The following is a 24,823-nucleotide window of genomic DNA, read 5'->3' on the forward strand; positions in this document are numbered from 1 at the left end:
TAGGCTGGAATTATCCTTTAATATTACCATATACAAAAACAATCAAACAGAGATGAACAATAATATTTATATAGATATATACAAATAATACTGTACAAGAGCACAAAGGAAGGAATAACAAGAATCTTCTGAATTCAGCAGTGGAGTGTAATATGAGATGAATCAATATACATGACGCTGTATCATTGGAAACATTGGAACGGTTGTTTTTGAAAGTGTACACAAACCTACAGAAAGAGCTGGACTGAATCTGGACTGTGCTCGTAAATATACCTCTGCATTCAACCACTCTCTCTCTCTCTCTGTCGCTCTCTCTCTCACACACACACACACACACACACACACATTTGCAAAACAGGCAAATACATTCACGTTCGGGGTAAAATCCACTCACTCTGATTTCAACACAGGCACACCTGGACTGGCTAAGATTTAACCACCTGTAGTGGCTTGTATGGCTTGTTCAGCGTCACTCTGGGTGCTTCGCACATTATGTCAGCAGCACACACACACACACACACACACACACACACACACACACACACACACACACACACACACACTGCTGCCTGTGTGAGTGAGTGTGTCCACTGTAAAGGGGCACATAAGGAATGGACATGCTCCATCCGCAGTCCATGTCAGGGGGTCATTTAGTGTGTGTGTGTGTTAAATCTTCCTCTCTTTGTGTGTCCATATTCCCTCAGTCCATCTTAGGCTAAAGTGCTGCAGAGAGGAAGAGATTCAGTCTTTCTGTGTGTGTGTGTGTGTGTGTGTGTGTGTGTGTGTGTGTGTGTGTGTGTGTTTTAATGTATGTCAATGGGTCCAGGGAGCATCACTCAAAGCAGAGAGCGCACTTGGCCATAGCGCTGAATTCCTCAATTTCTTTCCAAAGAAATCCTACTTAGGAACGTGCAGATATGTCTTAATAAAATTAAGTCCCGTGTGCTTTTAGCTGGTGCAGTCCGCCACTAGCGTCAGGCTCTCATTGGACAACAGCAGAGAGATAAAGGGGTTTCAATCGTCTCAGTTCAGCCCCCAAAACCTGCTCCCAGACCTGTGCGATTCAATATTCCACATCTGGAGGGCAAGAAGACACAAATCCACTGCGTTGTTTTGTTAAAAAAAAAAGCAGTCTCGTCTGTGTGTCCCAGTCGGTCTACCAGTTGCAGTCTTTCTTGAGTAGCGTGAGGACTTTGCGCCCCAGGCTGGCTTTCCAAGGCTTGACGAAGCTCTTCATGTTGACCAGGAGGCGGCCCTGCTTACGGTCCGAGTGGCCCGCCACAACGTACTCCACCCCTGAGGAATGTCGTCAAAGGTCAGGGACGCTTTAAATGTAGTGTTCAAAACTGATGTATTTTGCATTGTATATCAGGACATCTTGTACATTATCAATAAAAGGTGTTGATATTCTGTATTTTTGTTATTGAAAGGGCCAAAACCAACAGCACGTTAGTCCGTCCCTCGATACTTTCTGACTTTGGCTCCCAACACCAAGCCCATTGGTTCCTACTGATGAATCTTTAAAAATTGGTCACAATTACATAGTTAATTAAAAAAAAAAAAAAAGGATAAATAATTTCCTTAAACAGCTGGTTTCTCAAACAGGAGGAAATACTGCATTTGTTGGGGACTATTTTCAGTGGCGGATTAATCCACATTTGTTGCTCTAGTGAGTATTCGGGCCAGCAGGATGCTGTATGTGGGATTGAGTCAAAGTATTTTTTAATAGTTTTTGGACAACAATGGAGCTCTATGGCTCACAGGAAGAAGATCACTTGTTAGTAAGATTTATTGTTGGTTTTGGTCTTTTCATGGGATTTGTTAACAATAGCAGATAAATAGAATATCACCTGCCTAATCTGTTAATCAAAAATCAGAAATGGTTCAGACACACATCTATCTCTGATATGAACCGCAGTTTGTTTGATGGGGAACATGCTGAAAAGTCGAGGAAAATACTTAAATCTGATTTAATTGTACTGTAACATTTATAGAAAGTACATAAATTCATCTGAAATCTTGATCGAAAAGCTGATTTTGTGAGATTTTGATCTGATTTTTAACACATGTGCATGATTATTTTGTTCTGTTATTATGTTTATTCTGGGTTTCTGTGGGAAGCTTGAATATATTTATGTGTTTATTTAAGGAAAACTTGACCAGTCTCTGAGTGAGACAGTCATAGGTGAGTGTTTGTGTTGGTCTGACCTGGGTTGAGGATGGGGCAGGTGCAGCCCCGTGCGGTCCAGGACTCGGGGTAAAGCGTGACCCGACCCCGCTGGATCTTCACCTTGGTGTTTTGACTGAGCACCTTCTGAACTTTGACCTCCACCTCAGCGTGGGAGCCCTTGTCGTGGGCTGACAGCACTTTCACCTTCAGTACTGAGAGTCAGGTAGAGAGACAGGATGTAATAAGACCTTCAGTCTACATGTTTGTGTATTTGATTTTGTTTTTAAGACAGGTGCTATATTTCCCCCACAAGTGTCAAACTCAGGAGCACTTTCAACCAAAAGTTAGGACTCTGCAATCCTGTTTCGCTACCGGAGGAGCTATACAAATTATTATTTAATTGTCATACAGGACAAGATGAGAAAATGAGGAAAAGAAACACACTTTACCGTATGCATAATTCATGGTGCAGAAGAGTTTACTGTTGGTCAGGGCTTGCTCTTTGCACTCACACTTCTCTGCGGGAGACAGGCACAGATTAATATTTGTAACATAACTGGTGTGTGTGTGTGTGTGTGTGTGTGTGTGTGTGTGTGTGTGCGTGTGTGCGTGTGTGTGTGTGGTCTCAGATACTGTGCATGGCGTCCTAAGAATGCAAGCACAGTGTGTGTGTCCAGTGAGGAATGTGCCTATGAAAGCTGCAGTTACATGGTGGTGGTGGTGGGGGGTCTACGAGAAGGGACACTTGGAAACTGTCCATGCGCGCGCACACACACACACACACACACACACACACACACACACACACACACACACACACACACACGCAAACACACACATCCATCTTTGTTCCATGTCCTTCTAAGGCCCTATCAAGACTTTCATTACTTAACCATTAATGCTTGGTCACTGGACTGTGGAGGAGGATGAATAACACACACACACACACACACACACACACACACACACACACACACACACACACACACACTGTCTGTGTATCTCACCTGAGTAGTGGAGAGCAGAGAAGAGTTCGTCTGCTCTGAAGATCCTGACCGGCTCGCTGGAGTTTCCCTCTAAGTTGTACAGATCCAGATCGGAGCTGCACAAACACAAACACAAACACAAACACAAACATAAACACATGGGGATGTAAACTGGAATCTAAACTAAACAAATTGTAAGTTTAAAAAGGTATTGGAACTGTTTTGGTTTTTTTTACTCACCCAAACATACAGTCTCCAGTAAACGGATCACAGTCTCCTGCACAATCACACGGACGGCAGCCATATTCATGGAAGCCCCAGTATCCCACCATGCACCTGTCACAGTGGGCTCCACCTACTCCAGGTTTACAGATGCAGTTCCCGTTGGAGGGGTCGCAGAGTGAGCCGTCAGCCAAGTGGAAGGGCATAGAGCCCAAAGGGTGACAGCTGCATGCTGGGAGAGAAAAAAGTGAGAGAATGAATTCAGATATGAAGGTTTTACGTGCTGCATTTTGACATCAATAAATCAAAATCATTTCGAGGCAAACGTTGTGGTTGAGTGGGATTTCTCTACGAAAAATACTTTAAAAGTAAAGCCCCAAAAAGATCAAGAGGAAGAATGACATAATTCAGGAAAGCAGCAACACCCTTTTTGTGACAGGAAGCCCCATGATTTACAGATGTGGTCTGGCTGTTTTTCCTTATTACATCGCTGAGAATAAAACAGGAAACACAGAGAGAGACAGAAGGGTGACATGTGAGGTCTGAGTCAAACCAGGGACAATGTGGTTAAATGTTAACGTGTCTCTGGTGTCAAACAGAGGCTAACATTCGTCTCAGCCATGGTGTTATTCTTCACAGCGGTTATACCAAAGTATCACATTTCATTTCGATGATATGTTGATGTTTGAAAAACCACTTTTTTACATCCTGTAGTTTTTAGCAATGCTGGCAGCGTGACTCTGAATGCTGCAATATTTGAATTAAGAGCCACATCACACATGAATATTTACAATATTTATGATATATTTTGTGCAGACATTCAGGATCCCCAGAGGATGAATCCTACTGACTTTAGCGAGCCCCTGATTTTGAACTTATGATCAAACATACTTTGCATTTAATGCCACAAAGATGCACCACACATCATTCCCAATTCATGGATATATTCTCCTGGAAAATTATTTGATTTGTTTATCACACTAATGGCAAATAAACGTTGAAGAAATCTTCTTAATGGAAAACTGAAGCGCAACAGGAAGAAAAATGGGAAAAATTGACATTATACATGAGTCAAAATGCCAACGTTGGAAAGAAGCTATAAGTGAATCCAAGATTTAAGTGGGGGAAGAAGTAAGAAATATCGGCATGCTAACACTAAACTAAGATACATTTTGACTTGAGGATTTTGCTGAATGAAAAGTCAGAAGTCATCCTCTGGACACCATGAATGTCTGATCAACATTTCATTTAAATCCATCCAATAGTTGTTGAGACTGTTGCACGGACTAAAAATACAAAAACATGATGAATAGAAAACAATCGAAATGAAAAAAAAAAAAAAAAAGTCACATTGAGTCTAAAGGTCTTTAAAGCTGACGTGCAAATTATAATTTATTACCGGGACTTAAGTATTTCATCACTCATCAGTTGTTCTATTTGTCTGTCTGTATTGTTGCAGGAGCTTGTAATACAAAGGCCTCTCTCTTTTTCTTATCACACACACTCTCTGCAGCTTTCTCCCTCCCTCATGTCCCCTCTAATTGTGTGCTGATAGGGTGTTCTTTAAACAACCTCCAAAAACAATATACTTTCACACACACACACACACACACACACGTTTCCACTGGTAGTCTGAGAAAAAATGACTGCTGTCTTTCTACTGTTATCAACACTACGACCTGGAGCCTTTGCAGGAGGAGGTGTCAGACCTCCCCCATAAATCTGCATAAATCCCTATCTCGGGGGCAGACGGGGAGAGAGGGCAGGGAGGGGAGGTGGGGGAGACGCGGTGAAGGAGAAGCAGAAGACGAGGAGAGAGACACAAAGAGGGGGCGTTGTTTGGAGCCATTTCTCTGCTGTTTAATGATGCTTGAAGCTCGACTGGCAGTAAATGACTCTAACTACTTACTGTACACCCAGAGGCCTGAATGCTGTTTGATTATAGATTACAGGCAAAAAAGAGTCATTGTTGTAGTTCGAGAGGTTGTTTTCCCTCAAACCAAAGTTCATGATGTGATATTGTCGACTGTAAACAAACTGACACGCTTTTAAAAAACACCTCCGAGTTCATTCTTGACCTTGGAAACAGTCGTCAACAAAACAATCTCACCACATAAGTGTCTTCGCCTCATTCCTGAAGTGTTACTGCGGAGAAAAGTCTAGAGAAACAGCAACACTTTCAAGCCTATTTAATGCTTTTAAATTGATTACTTAATGATTAAAATGCTCTAAAACTCGTGAAATCATCACGTGGTCCTGACTTCAGACAGACTGAACTGTTGGTTGAACAAAATGAGACATTTAAAGATGTTTAAACTACTAAAGTAATGCTGAAACTATTTACAGATTAACTGATTAGTTGATCAATAGAAAATAAACATCATAAAATACTTCAAGGGTCACAATTTCTAGCTTCTTAAATGTGAGGATACAAAACAATAACAACAAATCATGTACAATATTTTGTATTATTGATTGTATTGATTGTTGATGTATGATTTACGCGTATGTTTTTCTGCTGGTGGGTTGGTAAGTAGTGGGTGCACATGGTTAGTTGTGGGTTATATGAAAGTAATATTATATTTTTCTCAGAATTTCCTCAATAAAAAGGGAGCAGGAATGTTGCTTTTCCCACATTTGACTTCTCAAATTACGGATTAAGCACATCCGTGTCTTTCAGCCTGTAAAAACGATGTCACATCAACCTGCCTGAGCTCCAACGAGACGTTTCATCAGACAAATCGCCCGGGACAACAAAGATAAGATAAACCTTATCGTAAGACCGAACTGCGCTGTATCAATAAAATCATAAAGATATAACATTTATAGGCCTGGACAAGCACGCAAGCACACACAAGACACACAAATACCAGACATATAACGAACATTAGAAGACAATATTTCAATATACAAAGTGAGAAGCTTTGTGTGTGTGAACAGGGCACACACACACACACACACACACACACACACACACACACTCACACACACACACGCACACACACACACTATTGTTTAGGGAGCAGCCTCCACATGTTAATAATTAACTGAGATTACAGCACCGCCTCAGCACCACGTAAAGCCAAAACACGTGTGACGATGTGTTTGGTGAGCGTGTGTGTTTACATATCTGCGTGAGAATTTATGAGCATTTGAAGGGGGTCACCACACAAGGACTCCTGTGTGTAAATATGTGTGTGTGTGTGTATCTAAGATAGTTGTCAGCTGCAGGAGCTCTGACTATGAAAACTTCATGAGCGTGTCCTGAGACATGACAAGACACCTGCCTGAGCAGCCAGTGGAGACAACAAACTCCCCACACACACATATATAAACACACACTGTAACCCCCCCCCCCCCTCGCTAAAGTGTTTTGGTGTGTACGAGCATGCGAGGAGCTTGACAGGAGTGTTTTCTTTCCAGGGCCCCTCGGAGCCTGGTATGAAAAAAATGTTCCTCACGACGGAGGGAAATTCCTCCATTGTCAGCGAGCGGCCACGGTGGGATTTCACAACCTGTACCTTCGTCTCAGGGGTTCTCCACGCATGCCATCGCTCCCTTTTCTCCCTTTTTTCCATCAATCAGCCGTCAGTGAGGATCATTAGCCCTTCAGCCTCCTTAGTTACACCACAGGTGAGTTTTCAGGTGCCAAAAACACACGCACGGCACCCAAGCCAATCGCTGAAATCCAAACCCTAGAACACGTCTGTTTTGACAAAGGTGGAGCATTAAATGTCTATGACCTTATCAGACATGCAGACACACTTAAACTCTATGGCGTTAAATACATTGAGGACAACACTGAAGAACAACAGTGGAATAAGGCTGTATCATGTCGGCATACCTCTGCTCCAAATGCAATACATCAACTATGAGACCCCGATAAGATCGATGCTAATGGACTCCAAGCAGAATGGCTCGGCTCAGACTAAGAGAAGATTTATACTGACGCTGTCATAAGAGGTTGATATACATGTACGACTGTGACAAGGTTACAGATTTATGGGGGAAAACTAGACTAAGAGTCTACAGCCATGCTAGCATCTCTGTGGGGCTGTACTATGAGCTAAATGCTAACGTCGACAACACATTATGGGTTAATGGGCAAATACCTGCAAAACTAATGACACTTCCATCAACCTGAGCTGTAGTTTGTTGTAGCGCTAATTAGCTAATATTAGCATTAGCATAGTCAGCATGGTAGCATTGCCACTGTGAGCGTGTTAGCATGCTGGTGTTAGCGTCTAGCTCATAGTACAGCCTCACAGACCTGCTAGCACGGCTTTAGACTCTTATTCTTGTTGATTGCTGATGTTTATCTGTATTGTACCACTATTTATTATCATTTCTGTATCATTTATTTGTTTATGATACAAAGTTTGGTGAGTTGAGGGGGTTAAAAAATAAAAAAAGAGAAATGTTTGTATTGTTATTGTAATGGATGTTTTGATATGAAAAGTAAATAAATAAAACATGCATGACATCCCGACTCTGAGTGATAAAACTGGGCTGATAGCCAACACATACTCCCCCTCCTAGGTGTTTTTAAATGGTCTGGTGCAAATTGACAGTTGTTTTAAATTCAACGTGTGCGTCTACACGAACACACACACACGTTCTGGTGATCACATGCGAGTCCAGACTACCTGCAGGACTGAGCTCGCTGGGTCAAATCAGACAGATAATCAGAGGGAGAATGTAGCCACTGCTGTGTGTTTATGGATGACTATCGCGTGTTTACTTAAGACTCGTCTCATCACCGGGGGGCAGCACGCCGCTCAACCCACCCACCAACACACACACAGAGGACCCTCACACATTTACAACTACTACCAATGATTACACTGAAGCTCCTCGAGCTCTGACTCACTCATAAAACGTTGCAAAACAAGCCGAGATGGACAAGCAGGGTTTGTTTGTTGAGCTTTGAGTCAAGACGTAGGAATGCCACCATCTGATGATTAACTACGGTGTAAATCTTGGATGGAGCGTGGGCCGTCTGCCGTCTCACACACACACACACACACACACACACACACACAGAGCCAGGTGCCCATCAGGAATCAGTATTATCCAGCACGTCCCGGCTTGCGATCTCAGTCCTCTGCATTCCTTGTGAGAACAAGAGCGCCGTGCCAGTGTGGTGTGTATGAGGTTAATGTTGTGATTCACACCAGCAACGTTTTGTCAACACTGGTATGATTAATTATGCTTCATGACATTTTACGGTGTGTTTAACACGTCGTGGTCGTGGCTGTGTTTCTCGGTGTCAGTTTGCCAAAACACAGGATATGGCAACATCTCCGCACCTAATCCTTCCTGTGATATAAACACACAACAATTTGGGGCCAAAAAGAGCAACGACTGCTCTCTGAGGATATATAATGTGGTCAGTTTGACAAAATATTTGATATGGGTGACCTGATTTTACATCATTTTGTTCAGATTTGACTAATTCTGCTTCATTTTAAGATAAACTCTATGATATTAAAATATTTCTTGACATCAAAATATCATTGCCAATGCTGGTGGAGTCCTGCATCATGAGGACTTTACATATATGACCACTAGGAAACATAACCTTCCTTGTTTACCCTCACAGTATTAAAGTTAAATGGAAAAAAACACAAATTTCACTGGAAAATCGATAAACGTTGGTAAATTCACAGTTAGCTCACTACTTCCTAGGACCACACCACTTTATATATCTTATACCTTGGCGTAATTACCATAAATACCATGTTTGACATCAGTGGTGCCTACTATTACTCAAATTTAAGACCACATTTCCCATAATCCCTGCTGCTCACTGTCACCTGAAGGAAAGACTACTCGGTACCCCTTGTTAGCATCACTCCAGGTGCGTTTGTGTTATTTTCTTCTTGCTGAACAGTTTGCTGATTTTCTAAGCAAACTTTTTAATTTAAAATCACTTATAACCAAATGATGCCAATAAGAAACCAACTCCACTGCTCCTGAACTATCAACTTAAGTTCACTGTGACGAGCAACACGCTTTACATGTAAGATGTAACTGGTGTGTGTGTGTGTGTGTGTGTGTGTGTGTCTTACGTCTGCAGGAGTCGGGGGCGGTGTGTGGTCTCTGGGGGTCTCTGTGGAAGCCGGCCTTGCATTTCTGACACTGATGTCCTTCAGTGTTGTGCAGACAGTCGCAGACGCCTCCGCTGCGCTGGCCGGACTCACGCCACGCCGTCCAATCGAAATGGCAGCTCTGAGCGTGTCCGTTACACTTACACTCTGGTGGGAGAGGGAACAAATCAACGCATCAGCGACAAGGACACTGTGGCTTTAGACTGAAATATAGGACTGTTATATACTCATCTGTGAATGTTTACTATGAGAAGCACTAAATCTAAAATGACTTGAGAGGCATTTTGATCAGATTCATTACAGAATAGAAACAGACAGTCTGAAAAGGTAAAAGGTGAAAGGTAGCTTTCAATAGTTTCTCCACAATAATATCTATATACTTTATTTTCACGTCACACGATCGCCTCATCATAGCTCCACAGCTCGAATTAAAATAATATTTTTAATGAGATCATTTACTGGTAAGGTAAGTTTTTAATGGACATTGTGAGACTTTATGAAATCCACTTTCAGCCACCTTTTCTCTTTGTCTTCCTTTACTATGAATCTTGGTGTCACAGCTCTGACTTGTGATAAAAATCTACTTTCTATAATCTACTTTTCTAACTTTCTATAACTTGAACTTTTAACAATGCTTTTTACAAGCTTGTTTATGGTCCAGTTGTTTCGCTCAATTTTTTTATAATCTCGTTTTATTTTCTTAATCTTTCCCTTTGCACTGGTTTACCATTTGGTGCACCCCGATTCTCACAAATGCTGCTTGTTTTTACAGCTAATTCCAGCACCATCTTCTCCCTGAATCCTCACCAGGGCTTGGATATCAGGCTTTGTTCAACATGCACTTTGCAGATACAGCAGTAAATAGCCGCGTGGTTACTGTTTAGTTGTTTGTTCTAGTAGTTGTTGTTGCTTTGTGACACCACATATGATAGACCTATCATCATCAACGGCACTGCTAGCACCACCTGAAACTACCAGGAATCACATCTTAATTGTAGGAACTCTGTAGGAAGGAAAAGGTGCGACTGTGTTTGTTCGACTCACTCCGACATTCGTGCGGAGCGCCCGTCAGTCCGTCGGCGGGCTGCCAGGGACGGTCGTTGTAGAGAGGAGCGCAGCGCTCGCAGTGATCACCTGCGCTGTTGTGTCTGCACACACACTTCCCATGGACCTGAGAGAGGAAGAGAGAGGAAGAGTGAGAGAGAGAGAGAGAGAGAGAGAGAGCTCATTAGCAACAAGAAAAATGATAGACTGAGGTAGAGATGGAAGGATGGGAGGAACAAAGAGGTCAGTGTGATGGAGAGGAACGTTTCCCACGTGAGGACAAGCCTGTTGGGGGTGAGGACTCTGGATTTCACACTTGTTCTCTCCATTTGTTCTTCACTTTTTCCTTTTCTATGACTCCCTGCCTCTCTCTCTCTCTCTCTCTCTCTCTCTCTCTCCTTTCTTCTCCATTTCCTCTCACTCCATCTCTCGACTGAAATTAGTGAATGGAGATTGATTGTTTGGCTTCATCACTGGAAACGAGAACGGGCCTCTGGTCTGAAAAGCCTGTATGTGTGTGTGTGTGTTTGTGTGTGTGTGTGTTTACGAGTGTGTGTGTGTGTGTGTGTGTGTGTGTGTATGAGAAGAGTGCAAGTATGCAGCGCTGAGAGCACAATAACAATCTCCTTGTCATTCCTGTGAGCTGGAATGCCATGTATGCTGGGTAATGATTGAAGGACACACATTGAAGGACACACACACACACACACACACGATTATACAATGATTACAGAGGTAGACACACATTAACACAGACATAGAAAATAACTGCACAAGAACACACACACACACGTTCTTGCGTTTGTTTCCCATGGTGTGTGATGGCCGTGACTCACACGCAAACACACTGTGCTGAGAGTTAAGCACATCCACATGCTATAGAACAGGGCCAGGACCAACATGTTCTCCGTCTGAACTGACCCCAGATCAGTCCTGAACACACGCACACACGACTGATTTTACACCATTTCAATCACACTAATAAGGGGAGTGATTGCATAATTGAGAGGTCCAGGGAAATAGACCTAATGACACATATCACAAAAATGGAAACGAAGAGGTAATTAATGGAAAAGTCCTGAGTGGAGGGAAATGAGGGGCATGGAGGAAGGAGAAGAAGGGGGGAAAGGCCAGCAGCAGCAGCAGCAGCCGCTGGCTCGGGTCCAGACAGCTGGTATTTCAACCCATTTCACATGTTTACCATACCGTGATACGGTACAATTAACACATGTACACACTGAGAGCTGCACACACGCAACCATGTAAACTCTGCCACGCAGACGACAGAGAAGAGCCCGGAAAGATATTTGGGTTTTGATAATGTTGCCGAAAGCTACCAGAGGGACGAGTGTTTTTAGTATTTCCATTCCAGATGAATGAGGTGACAGTGGAGAAGGGCACAACATCAGAGATAAAAGCATTAAATCCTGCAGCTTGTGCCATTATATAGAACTCAATTAATCAAGGATTTGACAACATTTTGAGTCAAAACTTTACATTGTTTATGTAACTTTCACTGTTTATCAAACGCCTTCTCCTCCACTTGTCACATTTTCATTTTCAATATAGATGCTAAAAAAGTTATACAAATAAAAAAAACTGGGGCTAATCTCAATGAACTATTGACCTTTGCTTCTTTTGGGATCACCTCTAATGTACAGATCTAATCACTGCGGTGATTTAGTATATTTAGTTTATTTTAAAAATCGATGCTTCTTTGGAAAGTTTCTTCCAGATGTTACATAACTGTTTTTGCAGGCTGGGTGCTCCTCTTGTACTCCTCTTGTACTCCTCTTGTACTCCTAAACAGACTGTGGCTGTGCGAGACAAATGAGGCAAATAAATAAGGAAGAAGTGAGTAAAAGAAATGGAAAGAAAGATGAAAGGAGAGGCAGACAGAGAGAAAGAAACACACACACACTCATGGCTGGACTAATTACTGCTAAAACTCCAGTAGCTGTCCCTGGATGTCATTATGTGTGTAAGTGTGTGTGTGTATGTGTAAATGTGTGTGTATGCGTTGGCTTTGTGGCTAACTAACAGACAGTGTAATCACCCTGAACCGCAAAACCCCCTTGTGTGTGTGTGTGTGTGTGTATGTGTGTGTGTGGGGGGGGGGGGGGGGGGGGGGGGGGGCAGCAGCACAAAAAAACAAGTATAAACAAACTTGTCTGGGCAGTAATGACTCGACGTATCAGAGCCACTTTCACCGCTGATTACTGCACACACACACACACACACACACACACACACACACACACACACACACACACACACTCTTTGAGCAGCAGACCAAACAAACAAGACTTACTGTACATAAAAGAACATATTGCTGCACTGTGTGTTAGCGTGTTAGCGTACAGGAAGAACCGTACTCAAGTACAAATTTGAGGTACTTGTACTTTACTTGAGTATTTCCATTGTATGACACTTAATACTTGTACTCTACTGCAGGTATTGTACTTTTTACTCCACTACGTTTGTCTGACAGCTTTAGTTACTCTTCAGATTATAATTTCTCATACCCTTCCTGTCCAGTGAAAACCATGAATCTCCAGATGTGATGATTTTGAATGTGAACATTTCTTATAAACTGAAGGATGAAGTTTTCCTTTATGGGTTGAGAAAGTTCTCCTACTTCTTTAAGCCAAATTAACCATTTAAAACCCTCCTTGGATCAGCTGGAAAATGCATCGTCACAAAGCTGAAAACGTGTTGAACTTTTAGAGACACTTGGTTCTCACAGGACAGCGACGCGACAAACATATGATGATCTTATAAAACATGAAGCATCGAATATAAATATGAACATCATATATAAAAGTAAAACACCGACGGGGACATTTTACTGCACAATGAAAACTTACATTTGGTTGATAATACTTACATACTCAAGTAAGGGTCTGAATGCAGGACTTTTACTTGTAGTGGAGTATTTTCACAGTGTGGTATTAGTACTTTTACTGAAGTAAAGGATCTGAATACACACCCTTCCCCTCCCTTCCCTGAGTGATCAGTAATCTCTGCCCTCATCTCCCATCTTGAGCCGCTCTGCTTGTTTGGGTTTTGCCAGAAACGGCGGCTCTGGGTCGAAACAGAGACACAAAACAAACCGCTGATAGGCGGGAAAAGGCGCTTATGTAACTTCTGTGTGTGTTTACCGAACGCTCCCGCATGGCACACAGCAGAGCGGCGCTTCCATGACCTGAGGTAATGTTGTGAGGACATTTCAGAAGGATTTACTGTTCATACTTTAAGTCTTGGGTGCAGTTGGACTAATATTTGTGATGAAAAATGAACATCAGCCACTTGGTGTCATATTCCACACAAGTAATCATTAAAATGGTCTATTATTATTATTATTATCCTGGCGTGCAAAAGAGTTTCACAGCTCTGTGCTCTAAAGACTGTTTCAGAGGATTTTCTGCCCTCAAAAGAAGGAAATCCTGGTGAAAACACTCGCTAGAGCCACTTGGAATTTCTTGGCATGAAAATAGTCAGATTTAAAGATTTAAAGACTGTGCCCAATAAATCGGCTGTCAGCAGCTTCATTACAGAAAACGCTGGAATCAGAAAAGAAAACACATGAATCGTCTTGTTCATTTATCAAGTATGACGCCAAACATTTTCTCTGTTTCGTATCAGGATGAAATATGAGCTTTACTCAGCTGCAAAGCGAACAAGCCAATATATTGGATGATATTAGCTAATCACAAATACATTGTATCGGCATTTGTCGATAAGTATGAAGACATTTCAGTACAGAAATGCCAAAAATATGTTTGAGGTAGCTGAAAACAAGTGATCCAGAGAGCACTCACAAGTTTATTTTTCAGCTGTAAAATGTCCATTTCAGTGCATATCTTCTTTAAAAAAACAAGAGATCCATGTGTTGTTTTGTTTATGCAGAAAAACGAGTAAATAACAAATACATATATCCCTATCAGCCTTAAACATCCATTATCAGTGGGCTTTACTGCTGTATATATTCAGGTAGAGGATTTGTTTTGTCCTTGCTTATATACGTTGTAAAGGAAACTCTCACTTTCCCCGTCGAGCCTCGCTGATTGCAGCTCGGCTTCAAAGTCATCCAGCGTTTCTGTTTGTGGAGATGGCCGTGATAGGGGCCCGGCTCAGAAACACTCATGGTTGACAACCAGGAAAAACACAGAATCACACCTTCATCAACACACACACACACACACACACACACACACCACACACACACATCAACACCGTCATTAACCCTCGGCTGAATCAATATCTACATCTCTTGGGTTTGTTATCAGCGGAAAGGCAGCTGTTTATCTGACCAGACAGAACCAGAAGAAAAGAGGCAGCAGGAGAAAGAAAGGTGTCGCCCCCCCCCTTCAGTCTGTTACTATGACGACTGCCAGCACAAAACGAACAAGTAATTTAGTCTGTAAGTATCAAGCCTTATGATCTTGATATCCTTATATGAAGTGAAAAGCCGGCCCACGGGGCGTGACTACTTCATGATAATTATCAAAACAAGAGAAACTGAAGGATGGAAACAAATGTCAAAACAAGTATCACAGCATCAAGCAACAAGCTTTCAACAGACTGTGAGGCTACTAAGGGGGGCCTTGAGTTAAGATTTTAAACTACTTTTTACAAGACAAATGTAATGTAAATGTAATTTTTGTTATATTTCAAAATTTTAAAAGGTCCCATGGAGCTCTTGACCACTAGAGGTGCTTTGGAGCGATGTTTTGACAAGTGGGTTCCCATTTTGTTTGTATCTCATGCTTTATTAGCACAAACTCATGAGTGATATGATAATGTAAATGTGTAGTGCATGCAAGCCATAAAAGAAGAAGGAGAAGAAGAAGAAAGGGTCAAACAAGATGCAGGCTGTGTCTGCAATCACTCCTTCATTCATTCATTCATTCATTCACTACTCACTATATAATAGACACTGAATACATAACTCTATAGTTAAGTAAATTGAGATTTAGGCCATACATAATGCATACACTTCACACTCAGACTCTGACGGTCTAATAACATGGCCTGTATGGACTGTAGATGTAGTGCACTATTTCGTAAATAAGGAGAGATGCTGGACTAACCTGCAGAGGAGAGTAAGCGTTAACGTTACCAGTTTCTTGGCTGTCAGTTTCTAACTAGTGGTGGTGGTAACATGCCAAGAAGGTAACAATGAGTACGAAGACGTGTGATGTGAGAAACTCTGGATGTAAATATTAGCATACATTTACTTTTAATCGTAAAGTAAAAATAATAATAGTTAGTTCAAGACATTTTAGAGGCCTGATAGTAAATGTTGACATGTTTATAGTAAACAAACGCACTCAAATACACATGATGAACAGCTGAAACACTCGATGCTCCTCTCTTACCACATGGTTGGTCCGGTCTCTGATGGGCTGGTACCCCGGAGCAGGAACACACTGCTCTGCGTGTCCGTTACAGAAGCAGCTTCCCTTCACTATGAGGTCATAGATGGCAAAATGCCGGCTGGGAAGAGCTTCATGTGCGGCGGCGAGGTCTTTGGCCTGGCAGGGACACGGCTGCTGCTTCAGGAGTCGGATTCGGATATTGGTTACCCTCAGCTGCTGCTGGCCCTCCGCCCCGAACGGATCCAGAGACTCCCACTTTGGGAGGGTACGGTAGATCACCTGTTAGTCCGAGAAAGAAATCTTCTGTCACATTTTATAATTTATCAGCTATGGAAGTTGTTTTACCTTCTGAATCTTTACGGGCAAACATTCCTAATGTGTTAATGTGCTTAATGTTTTAACACAGCAAAAGACACAACAGCAACCTGCAATCTGAGCAGAAATCACAATTCAGGTAGCCGAATAAAGACAGACCTCCGTGAACACTTGACTGGAGGAACGTGCTGGTGGCTGTCTGGGCTGTCAGTAGTCTTTTCCTCTGATTTTTAGATGGAAAATATATTGCTGTTGTTGTAGTTGCAGAACAGTGCTAGTTCAAACACTAACCCATTAAGTTTGTGAGTTTAAAGAGGTGACTGGTCAACATTCAAGCTGCCAAACTCAACAGATTCTCAGGAGATGTTTCTAGACAAAAAAAACATCTGACCAAAGACTGAGTTTGGAGCATTGACTGGCTCAGCAAAGCTATATTTTAACAGCCAAATGCATCAAAAAAGTTCTGTGACACGTCTCGACTTGCTTAACCTGCACAGGCGTTTGCTCCTAATCTGAATAGCAACATTTAAGGACTTTGATAAGCCAAAATCAAGCACTTCTGGACATAGCGACAGACTTTCTGTTCTACTAATCATTTCATTTTGGTGTAGACAGGTTCCTGTCAACAACCACACCTGAAATCAGTATTTAATTTAGCCAAATCAATGAAATCTTGTGTAAAAGAGCATAAAAATGTGTCCCTTTGAGTTTCTTGAATGTTGAATGAATGAAAAAAATGAACTTTTTGGACCTTTTAAGACTTGATGGGGGTGAGTGTTATATGTTTTCCATCCTCTTTGGTTTACTTTTGCTTTATGTCTTTAATCACGGAAAAGAATAATACAAATCTCAATGGCACAAACGAGAAGACGGGACACTGTTCTCTCTTGCAGCCCCACTTCATGATTTAGAGGGATTAGACGGCTGCATTCAGGGGCACAATCGGGATCATTGATGCTACTCATGTCACTACATCTGTCATGTTAATGGGGATTTGTTTTGGTATCATTTGTGCCCTAAACTCTGACCTTATAGCCCGCCGTCATTGACTACGTCCTCACGTGACCATGAGGGTGCTGGGTGTCCTTAAATGAGTGCGCCCAACCTCTCTCTCTCTCTCTCTCTCTCTCTGGTCCCTGGACATCCTTCAAATCGAAGATCCCTTTATGGGCTGCCATCGCCATGGCTACTGCTGCCACTAGCAACCAACACCGCTGCTGTTGTCGGGGGCAAAAAAGTTGGTGTCTGCCCCAACTCTCGCTGTGAAAGAAATGTGTGTGTTTGTAGTCTCTTTATAAAGTGGGTGTTGTTGTCACTGGCTGTCATTGATATCATGGGATGTGTAGTGTGTGTGTTTATGTGTGTGAGTGAGTGTTTTCTTTGGTTGAAGCTTCGGTCGAGATACAAGCAAAGCCCACATGCGGCTCCCTCATTGGCAGGATGACTGGCCGAGAGCGTGATAGGAGGAGCACTATTAATTTCCCTGTTGTTGGAAAAGGTCACGGGGTCGCGGCATTGTGGTCCACAATTAAGAGAACACGACAAATAGGACGAGGGGCGCCCGGTCCGCGGGAGAGCACGGACAGCAGGGCCAGACAAAGACGGGGGACGGAGATGCAGCTTCACATAACTCAGGGCCGGACAAAAGGCCTGCGACAGCCCGGTGACACCACAGCAACACCAGCACACACACACAGCCACACTGGCATGCACACAAACATCAGCGTCGAGCATCTCTTTACACAACCAGAGGGCTTCTTGGGGCTTTTACTACACAATCACGCCTCATAGTTTTCCTTTGAATGTGAATGAAGATATCAGTGTTCGCAAATATGCTGATGAGACCCACGTTTATGTTAATCTGAGCCGTGAATAGGTGCAAGTCTGGGGACACCCCAAGAGTGCTTAAGGGGTTTAACGGGCCAAGCAGAATGGCTGTTTAACTGTTTATTGCTTTTTAAACTATTTTAGGACTACGGTGCACATTCATGTGGATATTTTTTTGGTGACAATCTTGAGGAAACCCAAACTGAGAACCAAACCTAAAGTGGGTCCAGCTTGCGTTTGACAATGAGGACAGTGGCCGACCAAACTCTCTTCACCAGGCTGACAGTTACGTGTTTTTTTAAGAGGACTCCATGAAGCGTATACAGGTAGAAAACCGCTTTTATTTATTAGTTCATTCATTTTATTTCCCTGCCGAGCCCAAAGCGAAACTAAGGCCTTGATCAAACATCACAGATGCTGTTAAAGCGTCTCTGAGACATGCAGATTGTTAAATTTGATCAAATAAAAGTCTACTTAAAAAAAAAGGTACCCTGTGGAGTTTTTGACCACTAGTGGTGCTGCGGAGGAATGTTTTCACAAGCAGGATCTTGTTTTCTTTGTATCTCGACCTCTACTAGCACTGGAACAAGGATTCACACGTACGTGAACGAACACATGACACATATTCCTACGATTTTGCACTCTCTTGGCGGTGCTAACATGCTAAAACAAACAGACGCAATGTCCCAACAAAAACCAGGAAAGAATAAGACCGCTAGATAAATGGTGCAGGTTCACAAAATACTGACTATAAACATGTATACTGCTGTGTGTCTAATGTGGAATCTGAGATCCTTTGCTCTTTGGAGGATTTTAATCAGTAGTATAATTATGGAGGTCGAAAACAGAGACAAAATGTTGATGTAGTCTTCAAAGTTTTATACCTGCCATCAAAAATATGCAACAAATGCCTTGTTTTGTGTCTGAGGCAGTGGGTTCACTGAGGGCCATGTGTCCACTTCAGGCTGAAAAATAAAATAAGTCTGGCTTTAACAGGCGTAATTCCATCAAAGCACTGTGGACTGTAATCTGGTAAACAGGCACAATGGGCATTGATGGAAGGAGAAAGACGGAGAGGGAAACAGAGAGGGGGGATGGGTGTCTAGCCAACAGTACCGACATCCATCAGAGCAACGGCACTTCCTTCCCAGCAGACAGACGGAGAGCCGACTGTATGTGTGTTTATCTGAAAGGGCACGGTGTGTGTTCGAGGAACTGTGGAAAAGAGAAAGAATATGTGTGTGTGTGTGTGTGTTGGCTGGTTTGCCTCACTCTCTTCCCTAAGGAGGTCAGCCTCTACAACAAACACTCACATTCTTCCAGCCCGACTGACCTCATAAATAAGACAAGGAGTCCTGCATACTGCACACACACACACACACACACACACACACGCAGCACCTTTTCCCCACATTACAGGTGAACACGGAAAGCTTTCAGCGCAAGAGATGACATGCTTTCATGTTTGCGGGAGAAAGACGAGAGGCAGAGAGCTGCTCCCTGTAATCGCTCCCAGCTACAGTACGACCCCCAAAACCTTCGCTGCCATCTGTTAACCTGAGCCAACAGCAACCCTACACGTGCACGCAGGCAAACTTTAAATCAAGTTATCAGTCAGGCGATGTGTCTTATTTACTTTGCTTTTACGACATGCTCTGAAGCGGTGGAGGATAATCCTTCCCAGGCGGATCACTTTATTAGGCCTGAATTAGGCTTCATGATAAGTTTGTAAATAAAATAATGTGTTGATTACGTCTTCAATAAATCAATGAATTGTTTAGTCTATGATATACAAAAAATGTTCATAACAAGTACCCAGAGTCCAAAGTGATGTCTTCAAATGGCTTCTTTTGTAGAAGCAAAGGTGAGAAATCAAAAAATATTCAATTTACAATAATATACAACAGAGAATAGCAGTACATCAACACATGAGAAGCACAGAAGAGGTCTTTTTTTGCTTGATAAATGGCTTAAATGATTCTGAATATTAATAAATGTTTTGTCGAGTCTGTTCAGTGCTACGTGATAGTACGTTTTATGCAAATAAGGTTGTATTTTTGTTTAAAACCCATTAATTATTGATTTGCTGAAACATTTGAGGTTAGAGGATAATTTCCATGTTCATATTTATTCGCCATGACAACAAGATACATATCCAGTTAGTGGACAACAATGTTTTGTCAAACTGCAATTTCCAGGGTCAATGATCAATAAATAAACCTTGAAACTAAAATAGATGTAAGTCTGTGGAAACGTCACAAATAGGCAGGTGCACATCCATGTTTATACTCATACACACTGCAGTATAAGGCTCTGCTGTCAACACCTTGCACAGGTAATAGACTGTTCCACTGTCATTATAGGTGACGTACAATCACAACAAAAACACACTGAAGCAGAAAGTGTGTGAACAGCTGAGCAGCAGCAGCTGCTGATCTGTCAGAGCGCTACTTGACTTCTGTTAACCTCCGGGTCATCAGTTGAGGGGTTAGAGGTCGGAGGTCATGCTCCTATCACAGGTGGCTGAGACATACGTTAACCAATATGTGAAGCACAGAGTCAAGAGAGAGACGGAAACAGGAAACGGGAAAAGAAGCTGCTGTTTTCACACCATCATGCACAAAAGATGGAACGAAAATCATGTAATAAATGTAAAAAAAGGCAAATTCTTGGGTTTCTTTCTTACGTGTTCAGGCCCAAAAATGCAAACACAAGTACAAAGTAACACAGCAGGAGTAGATAGAGAACGAGTTATGATACAGCAGCAGAATAAGGCCGTAACAGCCGCCTGTAAACACACATTACATATGAGAGCGCTGCAGGGAGTCCGGAGCAGCATTGTGCTTAGCATGCGCCTCCACACACATCTGTGGAGCAGCTCCCGACACACACCGCTTCAATTAAACATCAATGGACTTCAGGAAGGCCTCTCGTGCTACAGTCAAAGTACGCCTATTAAACACTCACTCATGCACATGCACACACACACACACTCGCAGAGCTTCCCCCACCTGGCTGCGCGCTCGCTTTCACTCTGCTAACGACGCCGTATCACTCTTGCATGTTGCGTGACTTACTGCAGAGAGTTTGTTCCAGTAGGGGGGGGGGGGGTGATGATTGGTGAGGATGCACTTTAAATCATTTGATTAGAAAAGCATGTGTCTGTTAGCGTCTGCCATACAAGGCATGTGGGATATGACATCATTAACAATTCATTCATAGAGGAAGAAGAGGATGCCTACTGAGCAGGAAGCTCTCTGTCACCCCCTCCAGCGTTTCACTGCAGGTGTGTATCCGCCCTCCTTTCCACCTGCGTTAACCTGCTTTCTGAGCGTGTTTGGATTAAGAGGAATTGTGGGAATTCGACCAAGACTTGATACAAATCTGATCATACAAAGCACTTCTGGCAGGTAGTCGTGAATTGCGAAGAGAAAAGGCAAAGTGTGTTTTGGTTAAGAGAAATACGATTTGACACTTGAAACTCTCAAACTTTTTTTATATGATATATTACTTACTTTTATCACAACAACTGCTACTTCTTTCTACTCTTTCCCTCCTCTGTTGCTCCTCCTGGAGATTCATTTGGGGTTTTTTTGTTGTTTGTTTTTGGCCACTTGGGGGCAGCGCAACAAGCTGTACAACCTTGACATATAGTCACCCAATCAAGTTGTTATGTTTGGGAACAAGTTCACCATAACCCGAATACTCAATCACTGTAGTTACACTTGTAAAAACTTGAAACTTCAAGTTTATTTTCTTCCGTTTTACGTGCGTAACTACAGTTGCGCCTGAACGCCTCCTGTGTTGACACAGTGTAAGTTCAATATGTTTTGGTCTTCGCCAACTCCTTTGGAAAACATCTGGCTCTTGCTAAATGCTCAAGCTAGTTGCTAACTTTGTCTGTTGTTTGGTGCTGAGCAGTTAGTGTACAGTGGGTTGTGCTGCTGGAAATGATGCTGAGGAGAACAGTAAAGTAACAGCAAAGCTGCGGGCTGGAAAAACCAAAACAATGAGCTTAAAAAAGCTAAAATGCTGCGTGTGTTTAACATTACATGTAGTTATTCGATCCAGTGTGGTTCAGACAGTTTTTAATGTCTGATGTAAAGGTAAGAGACATAGAGCTCCCTCCTCACCTCTCCACGGTTGCAGGGATAAGACCCGGAGTACTTGGAGGTGCAGGTGGCCCCGTCCCGGCCCCCGCCTGCCTTTCCCTCCTCCAGCCCAAAGGTGGCGCTGCAGTTGGTGGCGTAGTACTGCAGCATCTTCCACGTTCTCCCAAAGTCCTGCGACCGCTCCAGGGTCATGGCAGCAGGCCTCGGTGAGCGAAACACTATGATGAGATGTGTGAAGTAGAACTCCGCCTCCAGGTCCAGCTGCACCGTCTCAGACTCCACCCCATCCGCCGACTGCCACCAGGTGTTGGGGTGACGGAAGGAAGAGTCGGACATGGCCCCGGCCAGGTGGGACAGGAGAGGCAGGCCGGCGTTGCATTTGGCGCACTTGGCGGCGCCGCAGGCCAGGTTGGCGTTGGGGTCGGAGTAGGAGCAGTAGAGCTCGGTGCCGTTGTTGCCACAGACGGTCTGCGTCAGGACCCGGCGACCCAGGGCCAAGTTACCCATGCGGGGGTTGCAGGCCCGGCTCTCACAGCGAGGGGCCACACCTGCACGAAACACCTCCACTGACAGACCTGGAGGGAGAAAAAAAAAAAAGAGAGTTTACACATGTACTTGGCAAACATGGGCTGAGGTGACATAACAGCTTTCTAGAGAAAACAAGAAAAAAAAAAGGTGTCAGGTGGGCATGGCAAGGTGTGGCACTCACTACACCTCAGCTTAAAGGGTCAGTTCACCCAAATCACACACCTCTAGTGGTGTTTAGCCACGCAGATACTCTTTGTCCAAATTTAACTTTAACACAGCTTTAAGGCTGGGACTATTTCTTTGGTCGAGAGGAAGAAGAAGAAGAGAGAGAAAGTCTGAACAAATAAAACCAAAACTATCTGCATGCCTCGATACCATAGAGGTAAGTGAGAATTGACCTTTTAACTCAAACATTACAATAGAAGAACACTTAAAGATGATAATTGCGTGACCAACGTCTAATAATTGACCATATTAACTGATAAGAAATATCTTGTTAATCAGCATTAAAGGCCTCACTTTGACCCTAGAAATCTAGGTTTGGAGGATTTGGAGATGTTGGTGAACAGTGAACAGACACACCTGAATCTAAGTATTAACAACAGTATGTGTGAGAGTGAGTGGGCGAAGAGTGACTAAGTGTGTGTACACAAGTCAAGTGATTTACCTCGATCGGAAATGTTATGCAAAAAGGATAATGGAGGCATTGTGCACCTGCCTGCCGCAGACTGCAGCCAGCGTGGACTCTAACACAGAAAAGGTTTGGCAGCTCGGGAAGGATGAGCAGCATTCAGACGCTTTCCAGACGCTTTGCAAACCCCCTGAGGGCCACAGTGTCATCTTCCAGCGTGGATTTATTATCTAAAACCTGGAGCTCTCTTTGTTTTTCATGTCATGAACCCCTGACAGATGGACTCATATTAAACATTAGAGCCTGGATTAATGAACTTTTGCACTGAGGAACCTTTTCTAAAAGCGTGTTTTTTTGTTAGAGTGGAGTTCATGCTGAATTACATAACTGTCTGTAGGTGGGGGGGGGGGGTGGGGGGGAGAGAAAGACTGTAATCATTTATTTTCATTCTCACAATGTGCTAATTAATAGGGTAAACTGATAACCAAGAGAGTGTGTTAAACGTAACTATATTTCATTTTAAAGGGACTTGGATGTACCTAATTTGGAAAACTGTTGATCTAAATGTAAATTCAAAGAAAAATCACAACTCTTGTGTTTTTTATACCAAACCCCCATCCAAATCTGTGGCAGTGAACAACAATGAAGCTCGCACATATCTCCTATTGTTCTGTGTCTCTTAGAGGTTAATATGGAAACTGGAGTTTAATAATTTAGCTTATTATTTACAATTAAGTCTAAACTTTTTATATATGTAGGTTCATGTGTCAGAAATCCAGAGTAGAAACCCTTCCAGTCAGAAATTAAATTGCCTAAAAATCCAGGCGACTTCTGCATTGCTGCATTTCTCCCTGAGGGGCAACAGCACATTGTTGCTCCGGTGACAATAACTGACAATAGGATGTTTTAAAAACAACACACACTAACCTGCTTCTGACAACACGGCCAGGCTGATTACAAATAAAATCGACATATCTCCTCGTGGCAGGAATAATCCAAAATATGTGAGAAGAGGGAGAAAACCCCGCCGGAGTTATTCACACATCAAGTATGCAGAGAGCTCATCCAGAGAACAGACAAGTGCGTAGGTTCAAATCCAGTGTGGACTTTCTCTTTCACTCAGCTGCGATCCAATAAGGCGATAATAACTCATGAAGAAACAACATGATCCCGGACGGTGTGTGATGTCCCGCTGAGAGAGCAGAAGAGTGGGGAAGAAGAGGAGGAAGATGATGAAGGAGTGAACGGGTCTGGCCAGCTCGTCTGCTGCTCCGGGACCTGCAGCGTGTTTCATTTCCCCACAGTGTGCGCCTGCTGCCCGCTCTGCCCCGCACATCTATTTCTAAGGAGCGCAGAGAGCCGGAGAGGTGGTGTAGTGACAGCGGCAGCAGCTCCGCCTCTCCTCCGCATTTTTTCTCGGGCTTAAAGGAACATTCCAGTTAAAGTGCGGAGCTGCCACAGATGGAGCCCACAGCCAGTCCAGTACTGTGCTTAAGT

General features: G+C 43.0%; 1 protein-coding gene across 1 annotated transcript; it reads right to left on the reverse strand.

Annotated features, from left to right (window-relative positions):
* ntn4 (netrin 4) lies at positions 1 to 24,535 on the reverse strand. The gene is made up of 10 exons (XM_070928787.1): positions 24,254 to 24,535; positions 22,189 to 22,742; positions 15,914 to 16,192; positions 10,533 to 10,659; positions 9,450 to 9,635; positions 3,397 to 3,610; positions 3,178 to 3,272; positions 2,620 to 2,688; positions 2,209 to 2,382; positions 1 to 1,296 (listed from the first exon to the last, which is right to left on the reverse strand). The coding sequence occupies exons 1-10, from the start codon at positions 24,297 to 24,299 to the stop codon at positions 1,157 to 1,159; spliced, it is 1,884 nt and encodes a 627-aa protein (XP_070784888.1). The 5' UTR covers positions 24,300 to 24,535; the 3' UTR covers positions 1 to 1,156.
* Positions 24,536 to 24,823: the final 288 nt, after the last annotated feature.

This window comes from Enoplosus armatus, chromosome 22, assembly GCF_043641665.1.
Source record: "Enoplosus armatus isolate fEnoArm2 chromosome 22, fEnoArm2.hap1, whole genome shotgun sequence".
In the NCBI taxonomy this organism is placed as follows: domain Eukaryota; kingdom Metazoa; phylum Chordata; class Actinopteri; order Centrarchiformes; family Enoplosidae; genus Enoplosus; species Enoplosus armatus.